General features: G+C 67.8%; 2 protein-coding genes and 1 long non-coding RNA gene across 4 annotated transcripts; 1 reads left to right on the top strand and 2 right to left on the bottom strand.

Moving 5' to 3' along the window:
* The first annotated feature begins 11 nt into the window (after positions 1-11).
* On the top strand, positions 12-565 carry LOC146420101 (uncharacterized). The gene is made up of 2 exons (XR_014849269.1): positions 12-194; positions 284-565. It is a non-coding gene; the product is annotated as an uncharacterized LOC146420101 (long non-coding RNA).
* LOC146420100 (uncharacterized) lies at positions 514-2,488 on the bottom strand. The gene is made up of 4 exons (XM_085048648.1): positions 1,987-2,488; positions 1,635-1,738; positions 1,148-1,351; positions 514-821 (listed from the first exon to the last, which is right to left on the bottom strand). The coding sequence occupies exons 1-4, from the start codon at positions 2,471-2,473 to the stop codon at positions 684-686; spliced, it is 933 nt and encodes a 310-aa protein (XP_084904774.1). The 5' UTR covers positions 2,474-2,488; the 3' UTR covers positions 514-683.
* Positions 2,489-3,459: 971 nt separating this feature from the next.
* LOC146420099 (semaphorin-4C-like) lies at positions 3,460-14,125 on the bottom strand. 2 transcript variants are annotated; one of them, XM_085048645.1, is made up of 15 exons: positions 13,901-14,125; positions 11,386-11,534; positions 11,243-11,305; positions 11,044-11,142; positions 10,062-10,158; positions 9,866-9,982; positions 9,642-9,793; positions 8,455-8,630; positions 7,762-7,906; positions 6,987-7,190; positions 6,795-6,813; positions 6,515-6,630; positions 5,838-5,995; positions 5,368-5,438; positions 3,460-5,261 (listed from the first exon to the last, which is right to left on the bottom strand). In XM_085048645.1, exons 1-15 carry the CDS (start codon positions 14,022-14,024, stop codon positions 4,420-4,422), a joined length of 2,532 nt encoding a protein of 843 aa, XP_084904771.1. In that variant the 5' UTR covers positions 14,025-14,125; the 3' UTR covers positions 3,460-4,419. The 2 variants fall into 2 exon arrangements, with proteins under 2 accessions (XP_084904771.1, XP_084904772.1); XM_085048646.1 differs by lacking the exon at positions 6,795-6,813 and having other exon boundaries at positions 6,968-7,190; positions 13,901-14,073.
* Positions 14,126-16,478: the final 2,353 nt, after the last annotated feature.

The following is a 16,478-nucleotide window of genomic DNA, read 5'->3' as shown; positions in this document are numbered from 1 at the left end:
GACGGCGGGACCGGGACAGGGACAGGGCCGGGGCTCGGAGCCGGCCGCTCCACCCCGGCCCGGGTGCCCCGGCATCACTGGAGCCTCGGGGATGGATCCCTACCCGCCCTTTCCAGAGCCCCCGACCGAATCCGGGGGAGAATCCCGGGGCCACCACCCGGCGCCTGCACACCCCTGGAAGTGCCCAAGGCCAGGTTGGACGGGGCTTGGAGCAACATGGGACAGTGGGAGGTGTCCCTACCCATGGCACTGGATGGGATTTAAGGTCCCTTCCCACCCAAAGCATTCCGTGGTTCCATGAGGTCCCACCCGTGTGGAGGTGCTGGTGACGCTGGGGGTGTCAGGCCCTGGTGGAGATCCTCATCAGCCGCAGGAGTTCGGCACACCCCAGACCATGGAAGAACGGGAACGGGGTGGGTGTCCCACCCGGTTAGATCCCCGTGGAATCCCTCCGAACCATCCCAGCAGGAACCGGAGCCCTTCCACCGCGGAATTCACTGCTCCGACAAACGCTGCTGTCCACTTTTTAGTGCTTTCTTTAGGAAATAAAAGCCCCTGGAAGGCGCGGGAGGACCTGCACCTCCCTCCTGGGGTGACCCCGGCACCGGGCGGAGGTGACACAGGCAGAGTGTCACCCCGGGGCTGTGTCGTCCATGGGGGTGGCTGGGCTGTCCGGTGTCCCCTCAGGTGTCCAGCAGGTCCAGCACGGCCGGGTGGGCTCCGTCCCGGGGTAGCCGGCCCCGGGCATCGCGGAGGGCAGCGAGGGCCGGGCGGTGCCGCAGGAGGAGAGCGCAGAGCTCGCGGTGGCCCTGCTCGGCGGCCTGGGGACACCTCCGTCACCCCCGGCTGACACGGAGACCCCTGAACCCCCCGAAACGCAACCCTGGGGGAGGAGAAGCCCTGTGCCTCCACCCACTTTGGGCAGGGGGATCCCCCCGAGCCCCCCACCCACCTTACGTGACAGAGGGAAACCCCCCCATTGCTCCCACCCACCTTGTGCGGAGGGCTCCACCTGTGCCCCCCACCCTGTGCCCCCCACCCACCTCGGACAGGCTGATGTGGGAGGGGGACCCTCCATGTCCCCCCACCCTGTACGGGTGTCCCCCAATGCCCCCCACCCTGTACGGGTGTCCCCCGTGCCCCCCACCTTGTGCAGCCCGGTCCTGCCGTCGCCGTCGGTGGCCGCGGGGTCAGCGCCGTGCGCCAGCAGCAGCTCGGTGACAGCGCGGTGGCCGCAGTAGCAGGCGCGGTGCAGCGGGGTGGCCCCGCCGGGGGTCCGCGCGTCGCAGGGAGCGCCCCGCTCCAGCAGCAGCCGGCAGACCCCCAGGTGCCCGTTCCGGCTGGCGTAGTGCTGCGGGGATGGAGGGCTGGGCGAGGGGCCGAGACCCCCGGGACACCCGTGCCAGCCGGGTACCCAACGGGTCACGACCCCCGTGCCCGGGCCCGGTATCCCCGGTGTAGCCCCGTTTCCCCCGTACCAGGGCAGTGTACCCGCCAGGCTGGGACCCCCGTTCCCCCCAGGACCCCCCGTATCAGGGCCGTGTACCCGCCAGGCTGGGACCCCCAGAACCCCCCGTACCAGGGCAGTGTACCCGCCAGGCTGGGACCCCCGTTCCCCCCAGAACCCCCCGTACCAGGGCCGTGTACCCCGCCAGGTCGGGCTCCGCGGGGTCCCCGCGCCGCTCCAGCAGCTTCAGCACCCGCGCCTCGTCCCCGTCCCGCGCCGCCGCCCAGATCCCTGCGGGCAGCGGGGTTGGCTCAGACAGAGACCCCCGGGCCCGCCCCGAGACCCTCAGAGCCCCGCCGGTACCGGTACCCCAGCCCAGAGCTCCCCCGGTGTCCCTCCGGTACCGGTGCTGCAGCCCTGCCCGTGCCCCTGCTGTACCCCAACCCCTGCCCAGAGTCCCCCGGTACCCCCGATACCCCAACCCAGAGCCTCCCGAGCTCCCCGGTACCGGCACCCCGGCCCCCCAGAGCCCCCCGGACCCCGCTCGAAGTCCATCTCGGACAGGCTCTGGTGCACGCTGGGCACGGCCACCCGGCCCGGGCAGCACGGACCGGCCATCGCCACCCGCCCGGGGCAGCACGGACCGGGCGGCGAGTGGCGACCACCGGCCATGGCCCCGCCGGGACCGGGGGGACGGGGGAGACGGAAAAGGCCGAGGGGAGACGGAAAGGGCCGAGAGGAGACGGGGGGCGGCGGAGAAGGCCGAGAGAAAACGGAAAGGGCCGAACGAGGCCGGGAAGAGCCGAGGGAACCCGGGAAATGCCGAGTGAAGGCGGAAAGGCCCGAAGAGGGATTAAGGGGCCGAGGAGAGACGGAAAGGGCCGAAGTGGGAGGAAAGGAGACGGAAAGGGCCGAAGTGGGAGGAAAGGAGACGGAAAGGGCCGAAATGAGGCAGGGAGGACCGAAGGGAGCCGGAAAGGGCCGAGAAGAGCCGAAGGGCCCCGAGCCCTGGCCGTTATGGCGCATGCGCACTCTCCGCACCCCCTCCCCGCAGAGCCCCAGTCCCGCCGCCAGGGGGCGCCAACGGCCGCGCAGAGCCCAGCCCTGCCCCTCCCCCCTCCTTCCCCCCCCGGGGTCACCAACCCCCCGGGATGGGGACAGGGACACCCCCGGGATGGGGACAGGGACACCCCTGCAGGGATTGGGGCACCAGGGAAGTCCCTCCCCTCTCTGTGGCTCCCACACCCCCGCAGCTGTGGGAACCCCCTGGCATCACCCCCTGACACCTCTGGGGTCACCCCGAAGCAATGGGGATCCCAGGGGTCACACTCACGCCGGCATGGGGGTCCCAGAGCTTCCCCGCCCCGCTATGGGGACCCTGGGCTCCCCCATCCTTCCAGCTATGGGGTCCCAGGGATTGTCCCCAGATACTCATGGGGTACTCAAGCCCCCCTCCCCAGCTATGGGGTCCCAGGGCCCCCCGCCCCCCCTCTATGGACACCCAGGGACATCCCCCCAGTTACGGGGTCCCTACGCCTCAACCCCCCCAGCAATGGGGCTCCCAGGGTTCTCGTTACCCCCGTTATGGGGTCCCAGAGCTCCCCGCGATATTGGGGTGTTCCAGGGCTCCATTCTCCCCCATTATGGGGTCCCAGGGCTCCCATCTCCCCCCGTTCTGGGGTCCCCATGCCTCACCCCCCAGCAGTCATGTTCCCAGGGCTCTCCCTCCCCCTTACAGGACTCCCCCAGCCCCATTTCCCACGGCCCGGCCACCCCCCGCCCCCGTTCCCAGCCCCCGTCCCGTTCCCCGCAGCGTTCCCAGCCGCAGAGGCTCCCCGGGGATCCCCGCGCTGACCCCCAACATCCGGGGCGCCCCCCCGCCTGGGAACGGCTCTGCTCTGCCCTTTTATAGCCGCACGGAGATTTTCCATGAGCTCAGCGGGGGGGCACAGAGCCCCCCAGCCCGGCCGCTGCCCCCGCGGGCGCCGCTGCGCACAGAGAGACAATCCCGGGCTTTTTCCAACTCCTTTTATTATTAATATAAAAATACTCACGTATTTACAGCAAATAAATATATTTCGGTAACAAATAAATTACACTGGGGGGGGTTATACAAAAGGGGAGGGGGTCGTGCAGGGGGGGCAGGCGGGGGAGGGGACAAACGGCCAGGGCAGGGTGGGGACAGAGCCCTGGGAGGGGACACGGCGGGAGGGGGGAATAGAAAAGTTGTCAGGAAGAAAAACCCGATCGGTTCGGAAAGGAGCCCAAAAAAACGTCCTGGGGTCGCTGCCCGCGGGGGACACGGGGGGACACGGGGCCCGGGGTGTCCCCAAGGTGTGTCCCGCCAGGGGGACTCGGTACCGAAGGCGGAGGTGGTGACCGGGAGCAGCTCCGGGGCCCAAGGCGGGCAGCGGCCCAGATGTGACTCGGTGGCACCAGGGCAGGGCTGGGTGACAGCGCTGTCCCCAGGGTGGGTACCAGAGCCAGGGTGACAGGGCTGTCCCCAGGGCAGGTGCCAGGCTGACACTCCTGTCCCCAGGGCGGGTGTCCCAGCCCCAAAGCAGATACTGGTGCCAGGGTGACACTCCTGTCCCCAAAGTGAGTGCCAGGGAGCCCATCCTGTCCCCAAGGTGGGTCCCAATGACAAAATATCAGTCCTCAAAGTGGGCACTGGCTCTGGAGTGACACTCCAGTCCCCAAGGCAGTACTGGGGTGCCACTCCCATCCCCGAGGCAGATGCTGGGGTGACACTGCTGTCCTCAGGGTGGCTCCCAGTGCCAGTGCAGCAGTCTCCAAAGTGGGCACTGGCAGTGGGGTGACACTCCTGTCCCCAGGGCAGTGGCTGTGCTGGTATGTCCATCCCCAGCCAGGTGTCTGGTGCCCAGGCTGGCTGTCCCATGCCCAGGCTGGCTGTCCAGTGCCCAGTGCGGGTGTCCAGTGCCCAGCCTGGTGCCCGGCTGAGGTAGCTGCGCTCACACGGACGACTCCTCGGGGTTGGAGTCGGGCAGCGGCTGGCGCTGCTGCAGCTTGCGCCGCAGCTCCTCGGCCAGGTCGGCGCAGGCCGGGCGCTCCTCGTGGCCCAGCGCCAGGCGGATGTAGCCGTTGGAGGCCGAGCCGCGCAGGGGGCCCAGGTGGATGCGGGTGGGCGAGTGCAGCGGCTGCCCGGGGATGGCGGCGGGCGGCGAGGCGGCGCCGGGGCCGCCGTTGCGGCAGCAGGCCGTGCCGGCCGTGCCCGCGTGGCCGGGCACGATCTTGAGCGAGCCGTCCGAGTAGTAGTAGCTGGAGGGGTCCCAGAGCTTCTCGTCCGAGTCGGAGGCGGCGCTGGGCACGAAGCGCGGGCTGGGCGGCTCCTTGGGCAGCTCGATGGGGTACACCAGCGTGCTCTCGATGGCCTTGGCGCCCTTGCCCAGCTCCTCGCGCAGGCGGCGCCACAGCGACAGCACGGCCAGCAGCAGCGCCAGGCACAGCGCGCCCAGGCACACGGCCAGCACCCACACCGCGCCCGCGCCGTCCGGCGCCGCCCGCGTCTCCAGCGGGGCTCCGGGGCCGGGCAGCACGGCCACGCGGTACTCCTGGGCGGGCAGGCGGGCGCCCTGCTCCTCGGCCAGGCAGCGGTAGGTGCCGCTGTGCTGAGCGCCCGCGCCGGGCACCACCAGCGCCCGCAGCCGCGCCTCGCCCAGCACCAGCACCTGCTCGGACGCCAGCGCCCGGCCCTCGAACGTCCACAGCGCCCGCGCCAGGTTGGAGCCCAGGCGGCACGTCAGCACCAGGTCTGTGCCTGCCACCACCGTCACGTTCTTGGGCGTCAGCGGCCCTAGGGGACAGCGGGTCAGTGGGTGAGGTGGGATGGGATGGGGTGGGATGGGATAATGGGATGGGATGGGGTGGGATGGAGCCATGTGGCACCGGGAGAGGCTCACCTTGCTGGGCCACCTGTGGCACGGAGCAGGCGCCTGTGTCGGAGCTCAGCACGTCCTGCACCAGGTGGGACCTGCAGGACAAGGGCAGTGAGGGGTGCCCTCGTGGTGTCCCCTGCCCAGGGAACTCTGCACCCACAGGATGTCCTGAGCAGGAAGGGACCCACAGAGATCACTGATCCACCCCCTGGCCCTGCACAGACATCCCAAAATCCCACCCTGTACACCCTGGGAGCAGTGTCCAAACACTCCTGGAGCTCTGGCAGATTTGGGAATGTCACATTCCCTGGGGAGCCTGGGCAGTGCCAGCACTCTCTGCGGGAAGAACCTTTCCCAAAATCCACCCTAAACCCCCCAGCACAGTCCCAGCCATTCCCTGGGAGCTGTCCCTGTCCCAGCCAGCCCTGCTGTCCTGCTGTCCCCATGTCCTGCTGTCCCCATGTCCCCACATCCCGCTGTCCGCATGTCCGTACCCGTTGGTGCCATCGGTGGGGACGCAGGCGCTGCCGTTGCGGCTCCAGGCGCAGTAGGGATCCCGTGCCAGGACACAGTCGGTGCAGGACTGGTAACGCCCGCAGTCGGCCAGGGGCAGCTGTGCCACCTGCAGCCGCGAGCCGGCGAACAGCAGCTTCTGTGGGGGGACAGGTGAGTGACACTATAGGGACACTGCCACCGCCACCCCCTACCCCAACAGCAGCTTCTGTGGGGTGGGGACAGTGGTGAGTGACACCATGGGGACACTGGGTGGGTGTCCAGCTTCTGCTGGACAGAGGTGAGTGACACCGCAGGGACACTGCCACCCCCTGCCCCAACAGCAGCTTCTGCGGGGGTGGGACAGGTGAGTGACACCGTGAGGACACTGTGGGGACACTGCCACTGCAACCCCCTGCCCCAACAGCAGCTTCTCAAGGGGGACACAGTGAGTGACACTGTGGGGACACTGGGGGGACACTGCCACCACCATCCCCTGCCCCAAACAGCAGCCCCTGCAGGGGTGGGGACAGGTGAGTGACACTATGGGGACACTGGGGGAACACTGCCACCACCACGCCCTGCCCCAACAGCAGCCCCTGCAGGGCGGGGAGTGGCTGGGTGACCCCGCGGTGACCCCATGGTGACACTGGTGACACCACCGTCCCTGCACGCTCACCTTGGTGGCTGCCAGCACCAGGCTCTCCACAGGCTGCGCTGGCTCGAACACCTGCAGCTCCTCCACCAGGTGGATGTGGCTGCCCAGGTCCAGCGCTTTGTGCACCCAGCCGTCACCTGTGGGGACAGGGGACACTCAGGGACAGGGCCACCTTGGCCACTGTCCCCATGGTGTCCTGTGCCCTTGGCACCCTGTCCCCTCACTGCCCTGTCCTTCGGTCCCTGTCCCCTCAGTCCTCATCCCCTTGGTCCCCATCCTGTCCCCTTGGTCCCTGTGTCACCTGTTCCGACGAAGAGCACCTCGTAGACGGCCCTCTCCAGCCCTGCCACTCGGTCTCGGTCCCCTCAGTCCCTGTCCCCTGGTCTCTGTCCTCACAACACCCTGTCCCCTCAGTGCCCTCTTCCCTTGGTCCCTGTCCCATCAGTGCCCTGTCCCCTGTCCCCTCAGTGTCACCTGTTCCAATGAAGAGCACCTCGTAGACAGCCCCATCCAGCCCAGCCACACGATCCACCACGAGCTGGGTGAAGTTGGCATCCTTCTTGAGCAGCAGCGGGCGGCCGTGCTGGGGCGGCACCGCCTCGTCCATCAGCGGGTGCTTCTTGGCGAAGTTCAGCGTGTTGTCCGGCAGCTCCAGCGAGCTGGCAAAGCCGTTCTGGCGGTGCCAGTCCGTGATGCACTGCGGGGCACGGGACATGGTGAGGGCATGGGGGACACAGGGCATGGCCAGGGTGTGGGGGGCATGAGGCATGGTCAGGGTGTGGGGGGCACAGGGTGGATCCCAGTCCTGCTTAGGAGGGCACAGAGGGCACGGGGATGGATCCCAAATCCTCTCAGGAGGCACAGATCGATCCCAACCCCTCAGAGGGTACCATCAGCCCCACAGACGGACCCTAATCCCTCAGAGGGCACCACCAGCCCCACAGATGGACCTCAATCCCTCACAGGGCACCGCCAGCCCCATGGACAGATCCCAACCCCTCAGAGGGCACCACCAGCCCCATGGACAGATCCCAATCCCTCAGAGGGCACCACCAGCCCCATAGATGGAACCCAACCCGTCAGAGGGCACCACCAGCCCCATGGATAGATCCCAACCCCTCAGAGGGCACCTCCAGCCCCACAGATGGACCCCAATCCCTCAGAGGGCACCACCAGCTTCACAGATGGATCCCAACCCCTCAGAGGGCACCACCAGCCCCTCAGCCAGCCCCACCCACCCCACAGCCATCCCCAGTGTCCACACTCACCGCGCCAGGCCGGGGGCTGGGCACCTCGTCTGAGTAGCGTCCCCATTTCTGCGCCTGCTCCCGGTACTCCTTGTAGGGCCCCTCGAAGGCCTTCTTCACCTCCAGGATGTGGTAGCGGCAGATGGCAGACACATCCACGTCCCCCCTGTGGGCACACGGGGGTTGGTGGCATCCACTGCCACCATCCCACTGTCCTGGTGCTCCTGAGAGGGCTTGGGACCCATCCCACCCCCAGGACCAGGCACCACAGTGACCATGGGCACAGGGACAAGGCCACCATGGGCAGCAGGACAGGGCTGCTGTGGTGACCATGGGCACAGGGACAGGGCACCACGGTGACCATGGACATAAGGACAGGGCCACTGCAGGCACCATGGGCACCAGGACAGGACTACCATAGTGACCATGGGCACTGGGACAAGGCCACTATGGGCACAGGGACAGGGCTGCTGTGGTGACCATGGGCACAGGGACAGGGCAACCATGGTGGCAATGGGCACAAGGACAGGGCCACTGCAGGCACCATGGGCACCCAGACAAGGCCACCATGGGCACCAGGACTTGGGCACTGCAGACATCATGGACACAGGGACAAAACCACCATAGAGACAGGGTCACTGTGGGCACCACGGCCACCAGGACAAGGCCACCATGGACATCAGGACAGGGCCACCAGGGCAGCAGGGCACTGACCAGCGGGCGCGGAAGACGCCGAAGAAGGCGGTGTCCTGCCAGCGCTGCCCGCGCAGGGTGAACACGGCCTGCAGGCGGTTGAAGTGCAGCTGCTGCTCCGGCGCCGAGCACAGCAGCCGCGCCTTCAGGAACGTCGTCCACTTCTTCTGCAGCGTCCGCGCGCCGCCCACGTCCCCCTGCGGGCACAGCGACAGCGGGGTCACCGGGGACACCGGGATAGGGCCACAGGGGTGACCAGGGACACCGGGATAGGGCCATTGTGGTGACCAGGGACACTGGGATAGGGCCATTGTGGTGACCAGGGACACCGGGATAGGGCCATCATGGTGACCAGGGACACTGGGATATGGCCATCGTGGTGACCAAGGACACTGGGATATGGCCATCGTGGTGATCAGGGACACTGGGACACAGCCACTGTGGGCGCTGGGACAGGGCCACTGTGGGCGCTGGGACAGGGCCACCGTGGTGACCAGGACAGGGCCACCATGGGTACCAGGACAGAGCCCCTGTGGGCACCAGGACAGGGCCATCGCAGGCACCAGGACAAGGCCACCACGGTGACCACGGGCACAGGGACAAGGCTACCATGGGCACCAGGACACAACCACCATGATCACCACGGGCACTGGGACAGGGCCACCACAGGCACCATGACAAGGCCACCATGGGCACAGGGACACGGCCACCACTGGCACCAGGACAAGGCCACAGTGGGCACCATGACAAGGCCAGCACAGGCACCATGACAGGGCCACCATAGGCACCCGGGCAAGGCCACCATGGTCACCCCATGGCAAAACCCCCAGCAGAGGGGGGCAATGGTGGGGAAAATGAATTCCACCATCCCTGTGCCCATGAGTGGCATGTGCTGGAAGGTTCTGGAAACCAGGACTGGTGCCAGAACAGAGGAATCAAAGAAAGCCTATAGATGAAAAGATTATGCTAGTAATAATAATAACAATAGCAATAGTAGTAATTATTGTAGTACTATAATAACTGAAATAGAAACAGAAATGCAATCATTCCATACCCATCCCCTGCTGGGGGTGCATCAGGGTGGACAAACCCCACACACCCAGCACCAAAGCCATGTCAGCTTCCCACCCCACCAAAGGCTCAGGGCGTGTCCCTGCCGGTTCCCCGGTGTCCCCAGGTGTCCCCAGGTGTCCCCAGTGTCCCCGTACCTTGCAGACCCGTGCCACACGAGCCACCAGCTGCTCAGCATAGCAGTCGTACTCGACGGCGCGCTCGCTGAAGAAGAAGTACACCTTGTCGTCATCGCCGGTGCTGCTGCCCGCGCTCTCGGGCACGAAGGCCGACGCCACAAAGTGCGGCTCTGCAAGACCACCGTGCCGTCAGCCCTGTCCCCTGCCTGTCCCCTGTCCCCTGTCCCCATCCCCGTGCCCACCGTTGAGCCAGGAGGTGAGGTACTCGGTCTTCATGGAGTAGTGCGGGCCCAGGTTGCGCAGGATGACGGGCTCCGTGCCCAGGAAGTTGTTGAAGGTGGCAGAGTAAAGCTCGCCGTCTGTGACAAAGGGGTTTAGGTGTTTAGGGGGGTGTGGGGGGCACGGGGACACCCCCAGGGCCCCAGCAGTGTCACCTACCCACGATGAGGCCGGTGTGGCCCTTGGTGGGGTCGTAGGGACACTTCCCCTTGCCGTCCTCAAATGCCACCTGGTCCAGGGTGAAGCCGGACAGCTCCTGGGGGCACAGGGGTGGGTTGGGGTCCCAAACCCTTCCTAGCTCATGTCCCCCCACACCCAGAGCAACCCTGGGCATAGGGACACCCCCTGGGTGACCCTCCTGGGCACAGGGACGCCCCCCTGGGTAACCCTCCTGGGCACAGGGACACCCCTGGGGCACCCTCTTGGGCATAGGGACACCTCTGGATGAGGGACAGGGACACCCTGGGTGATCCTTCTGGGACAGGGATGGTCATAAACAACCCATTAAAGGGACAGGGACACCCTTAGACCACTCCCCTGGACATAGGGATATCCCCCAGCTGATCCTTCTGCGACAGGGATGCCCCTGGATGAGCCATTAAGAGGACAGGGACACCACTAAATGATGCTCCCAGGGACAAGGACATCCCTGGATCACCTTCCTGATGACAGGGCCACCCCTGGCTGATGCTCCCAGGAACAGGGACACCTCTAGATAACCCATTATGGGGACAAGGACACCCATCCATGATCCTCCTGGACATGGGGACACTCCTGGATGACTCATTCTGGGGACAGGGACATCCCTGGGTGACACTCCTGGGAACAGGGACCCTTGGATGGTGGTCCTGGGGACAGGGACACCACTGGATGATCCCTTATGGAGACAAGGACACCCCTGGACCACCCTGGACACAGAGACTTCTCCCAGATGACCCATCTGGGCCACTCCAACACCACCCCAAGGGCACAGGAGACACCCCCAGGCCTCCCTCACAGACACAAAACCATGTCCTGCACACAGGGACACGCCAAATGCCACCCGCGGGGACAGGGACATCCCGCAGGGACACTCCTGGGCCTCATCCCCAGGGGGCAGGGGAGAAGCTGGGGTCCCCACAGGTTTTGGGGTCCCACTCACGATGTAGGTGCACTTGGGCTGGAAGGCATAGGTGCCGCAGGCGTAGAGGTGGGAGCTGTTGTAGCTCTGCAGGAAGCGCACGTAGTTGAAGCAGTCGGTCTGGGAGGGGACAGAGGGGACATTCAGGGGGTGACAACACACGGGGAGCCACCCCTGGGTGCCCCAAACCCCCCACAGCACCCATGAGTGACCAACCCACCTGGTTGTTCTTGCCCTTCTGCACGCACTCTGCTTTCTTCTCCAGGGGGGCCTCCCATGAGATCTGGGGGTGACAAAGGGTCAGGGGCTGGGATGTCACCCCCACCCCAAATCCCCCCTGTTCAGGGTGTCCTGGGGTCTCACCGCCGCCTTGAGCTCCACGGTGCCGGTGGCCAGGGCGAACACGGCCTCGCGAGCACCAACGTACAGCAGCGCCTCCGCCTCGTCCAGCGTCAGCGTCAGGTAGTGCGACACCCCGCCCTGCGAGAAGCGCTTGGCCGCGTCCTGCAGCTCTGCGGGGACACGGGACACCGCGCTGGGACACCACAGCTCTGCGGGGACGCGGGGCTGGGACACCACAGCACCCCCTGGACCCCATCCCACAGCTCTGTGGGGACACGGGCACAGGGGACACAGGGCTGGGACACCACAGCTCTGCGGGGACGCGGGGCTGGGACATCACAGCAGCCCCCAGCCCCACTGGATCCCATCCCACAGCTCTGAGGGGACATGGGGACACGGGGACACAGGGATGGGACACCACAGCATCCTCTGGCCCCACTGGATCCCACTCCACAGCTCTGCGGGGACACAGGGACACTGGGCTGAGACCCTCAAACAGCTCTGCGGGGACATGGGGACACCGGTCTGGGACACCACAGAATGCCCTAACCCCACTGGATCCCACCACACGGCTCTGCAGGGACATGGGGACAGCAGGTTGGGACACCACAGTACCCCTCACTCCCACCAGACCCTGTCCTACAGCTCTGTGGGGACTGGGGGACACTGGGCTGAGACCCCCAAACAGCTCTGTGGGGACACAGGGACATTCGGATGGGACACCACAGCACTCCCCACCCCCACCAGACCCCATCCTGCAGCTCTGTGGGAACACAGGGCTGGGACCCCCACCCGTAGCTCTGTGGGGACACTGGGCTGAGACCCCCCGACAACTCCGTGGGGACATGGGGACACTGATCTGGGACCCCCGCCCACAGCTCCATGAGGACACCAGGCCAGGACCCCTGCTCCCCCCCGCCCCCACCGGCCCCCCCGGAGCCCCCTGGCCCCATGGCACACAAAGGGCTCTTTGTCACCGGCGGCGCCGGACGAACACAGTGGCCTTTGCAGGGACCCCGCGGCCCCCCCGCGCCCCCCCCGCGCCCCCCGGCCACCCCCGGGCCCTGCAGAAAGGAGCCATTGACGGGACAGCGCCAGGGCCCCCGGGCAGGGACAGGGACAGGGACAGGGGCTGGCACGGCACGGGGGCGGCACGGGGACGGCACGGGGACAGCGGCACGGCAAGGGGTGGGGGACCTGGGCACAGGGACAAGGGACACGGCATGGGGACAGTTGCACAGTAAAGGGGTGGGGGTCCTGGGCACAAGGACAAGGGACAGTGCACAGGGACAGTGGCACAGTAAAGGGGTGAGAGTCCTGGGTGTGGGGACAAGGGACACTACACAGTAAAGGGATGGGGACCTGGGCACAGGGACAGGGACACTGCACAGGGACAGTGGCAGAGTAAAAGGGTGGAAGTTCCGGGCGTGGGGACAAGGGACACTTCCCCGGGACAGTGACACAGCAAAGGGGTGGGGGTCCTCGGCATGGGGACAGGGGACACGGCAGAGGAGTGGGGGTCCCAGGAGACAAGGATGGGGACAAAGGACACAGCATGGGGACAGTGACACAGTAAAACGGTGGAGGTTCTGGGCGTGGGGACAAGGGACACAGTACAGGGACAGCGGAACGGCAGAAGGGAGGGGGTCCCGGACGTTGGGAAAGTGACATAGCACAGGGACGGTGCTGTGTCCCCACAGCAAAGGGGTGGGGACAGGAGACATGGCACAGGGACAGCATGGGGACAGTGGCACAGTGAAGGGACCAAAGGCTCAGGCACAGGACAGTGGCATGGGGTGGGGTCTGGCATCAGGACAGGGGACACTGGCACGGAACAGGGATAGATGACAGGGGGCATTGCCACCAGACGGGGACAGAGGAATGTGGCACGGCACGGGGACACAGGGCATGGCACAGGGACAGGGACGCTGGAGCTGGCATGGCACAGGGACACAGGGCACGGCAGATGGGGACACAGGGTGACAGCACGTGGCAGGGACAGAGGCTGCTGGCATGGGAGGATAGAATCCTAGAGTGTTGGCAGGGCAGGGGGACATGGCAGAGGGATGGGACAGGACATGGCAGAGAGATGGGACAGGACGTGGCAGAGAGATGGGACAGGACATGGCAGAGGGACGGGGACAGGGGACATGGCACAGGGATGGGACAAGGGACATGGCACAGGGATGGGGACAGGGGACACGGCAGAGGGATGGGGACAGGGCACAAAGTACAGGGATAGGGACAGGGGACACGGCACAGGGATGGGGACCTCAGGCAGTGGCACAGGACTGGGACACAAAGCAGTGTCCCTGGGTGTCCCCCCTGTGCCCCCACAGACCCCCAGCTTTGGGGACACCCACCCTTCCCCACAGTGCTGACAAGACTTAGGGGGGGGTTAAAAGCCACCTGAGGTGACGACAACAGCCACCACCGTGTCACCCCACCATGATCAGGGGACACAACCAACCCTCCCACACTGTGTACCTCAGTCCCCCGCTGTCCCCGAGCCCCTGGGTGTGTCCCCGGTACTCACCCGCGTAGGGGACAGTTCTCCTGGGCACGGCACTCCACGAGGCCCCCGGGCTGGTGGCAGCGGCGGCGGCAGCGGCGGCGAGGGCCAGCAGCGAGGCGAGGGCCAGCGGCCGGCCGGGGGCCATGGCGGCGGGGCGGGGGGGACCGCGCGGGGTCCCTGGGGGGTCACACGGCCCCGTTAGGGCGGCGGCGGCGTCACGCGGGCAGCGCGGGGACAAGGCGGCATTGAGGAGCGCGTCACGAGGTGGGGGCACCCCGCACAGCCCCGGGGGTGTCCCGAGCCTGCCCCGCCCCGGGGGGAGCCCACGGAACGGGAAACGGGCCTGGCCGCTGCCCGCCCCCCCGCGTCCTGCCCGGGACCCCCGGTGCCCCGGGGCTGCCCCCGCCGTGCCCCCCCGCCCGGGCCGGGCAGGATGCGGCCGGGAATTGTTCTGCCCTGCCCGGCGGGAAGCAGGAAGTTGGGGGGGCCCGGGGGGGCCCCGCGCCGCCCGGGAAGGATTTCCGGGAGGGTGGGGGGACGGGAACGGGCGTGGGAATGGGGGACACCCCGGCGGGGCTTCCTGGGGCAGGGCGGGGGCTCACGGTGCCACGGGCACAGCTGGGGTGTCACGGGCACATCTGGGGTGCTATGGGCACAGCTGGGGTGTCACGGGCACAGCTGGAGTGTCACTGGCACAGCTGGAGTGCCGCTGGCATGGGCAGGGTGGGATGATCCTGACCAGAGTGACGGGCACAGCTGGGGTGTCACAAGCACAGCTGGGGGGCCATGGACACAGCTGGGGTACCAGAGGCACATCTGGGGTGTCACGGGCACAGCTGGGGTGCTGCTGGCACATCTGGGGTGTCACGGGCACAGCTGGGGTGTCATTGGCACGGGCAGGGTGGGATGGCCCTGACCAGAGCACGAGGGGCAAAGAGGGGGTGCCATGGGGATCAGTTGGGGTGTAACAGGGAATAATGGAGTGCCCTGGGCATGGCTGGGGTGCAACAAGGACAGTTGGGGTGCCCTGGGCAAAGGTGGGGTGCCCTGGCCATGGCCAAAGTGCCACAGGCACAGCTGGGGTGCCCTCAGGGTGCCAGGCAAATCTGGGGTGGCACGAGCCCAGCTGGGGTGCCACAGGCAAAACTGGGGTGCCACAGGGAGAGTTGGGGTGCCATGGGCAGAGCCAGGGTCACACAGGCAAAGATGGGGTGTCATGGGCATGGCCAGGGTGCCAGGGCCACAGCTGGGGTACCACGAGCACAGTCACCGTGCAACAGGCAAATCTGGGGTGCCACAGGCACAGCTGGGGTGCCCTGGGCACGGTCAGGGCACAACGGGCACATCTGGGGTGCCACAGTCACAGCTGGCGTGCCCTGGGCACATCCGAGGTGCCACAGGAACGGCCACAGCGCCGTGAGCACGGCCAGGGCTCAACAGGCACAGCTGGGGTGCAACAGGCACAGGCACGGGGACAAAAGCACAGCGAGGGTGCCACAGGCCACAGCCACGGCCGGGCTGTCCTGGGCACAGCTGGGGTGCCAGGGCAGGGCCGGGGTGCCCAAAGCGGGGACAGGCACCCTCAGGGGACAGCGGGCACGACAGGTCACCGCGGTCCCGAGCTTGGCGCCGGACAGCCGGGGGTGCCACGGGGGCCTGGGGTGCCACGGCCCCGCAGCGCTGCCATCCCGGCCGGGGGTCCTCATGCCGGTCCCACCCCGGGGTCCCCACACCGGTCCCATCCCGGGGTCCCCACGGCGCTGCCCTCCCACCCCGCTGTCCCCACGGCCCCCCCGGCGCCCCCCGCTGCTCGTACCGGGGGAATTCCCGGTGCACCGACGGATGCGAGCGGCAGTGGGGGCGGGGGGATTCCGGCCCCCCCATCCGCGGCGGGGGAGCCGGCGGCGATCCCCGGTACCGGGAGGAACAAAGCGCCTCCCCCTCCTCCTCCCGCCCCCGCGGCTCCGCCACAACAATACCGGGGCGGGGCGGGGGGGCCGGCCCGGCGCGGGGGGGCCCGCACTCACCTCGGGGCGCGGCGGCGGCGGCGGCGGCGGGGCGGGAGGCGGCCGTGAGGGGCGGGGGGGCCCGGGGGGGCCCGGGCGGCGCGGCGGGCGGCGGGAGGCGGCGGCGCGGGGCGGGCGGCCCGGCGGGGCCCGGGCGGGGCTGCGGAGGGAGGCGGCGGCGCGGGGCGGGGGCCCGGGGGCGCGGGGGGGCCCGGCCGGGGCGCGGGAGGCGGGAGCGGCCGTGAGGGGCGGCGGCGGGAGCGCGCCGCGCGGCTCCGCGGGGCTCCGCCCCGTGCGTGACGTCACGGCCCTGAGGGAAGGGGGCGCGGGTCGGGTCGGGTCAGATCGGAACCGCTCGGGTCGGGTCGGGTCAGATCGGAACCGCTCGGGTCGGCTCCGGTAGGATCGGAACTGTTCGGGATCGCTCGGGTCCAGTCGGAACCGCTCGGATCTAGTCGGAACCGGGTCCAGTCAGAACCGCATCCGTTCGGAACTGCTCGGCTCAGATCGGCACAGAACCAGTCGGATCTTACTGGAACCAGTGGGCTCAAGCCAGCTCAGCGCAGCCTGGCTCAGCTCGGTCCGGGCCGGAT

The sequence above is a fragment of the Lichenostomus cassidix genome, unplaced genomic scaffold, assembly GCF_008360975.1.
Source record: "Lichenostomus cassidix isolate B80296 unplaced genomic scaffold, HeHo_3.0 HiC_scaffold_714, whole genome shotgun sequence".
Classification (NCBI taxonomy): Eukaryota; Metazoa; Chordata; class Aves; order Passeriformes; family Meliphagidae; genus Lichenostomus; species Lichenostomus cassidix.
This window is presented reverse-complemented; position numbering and strand designations above follow the sequence as displayed.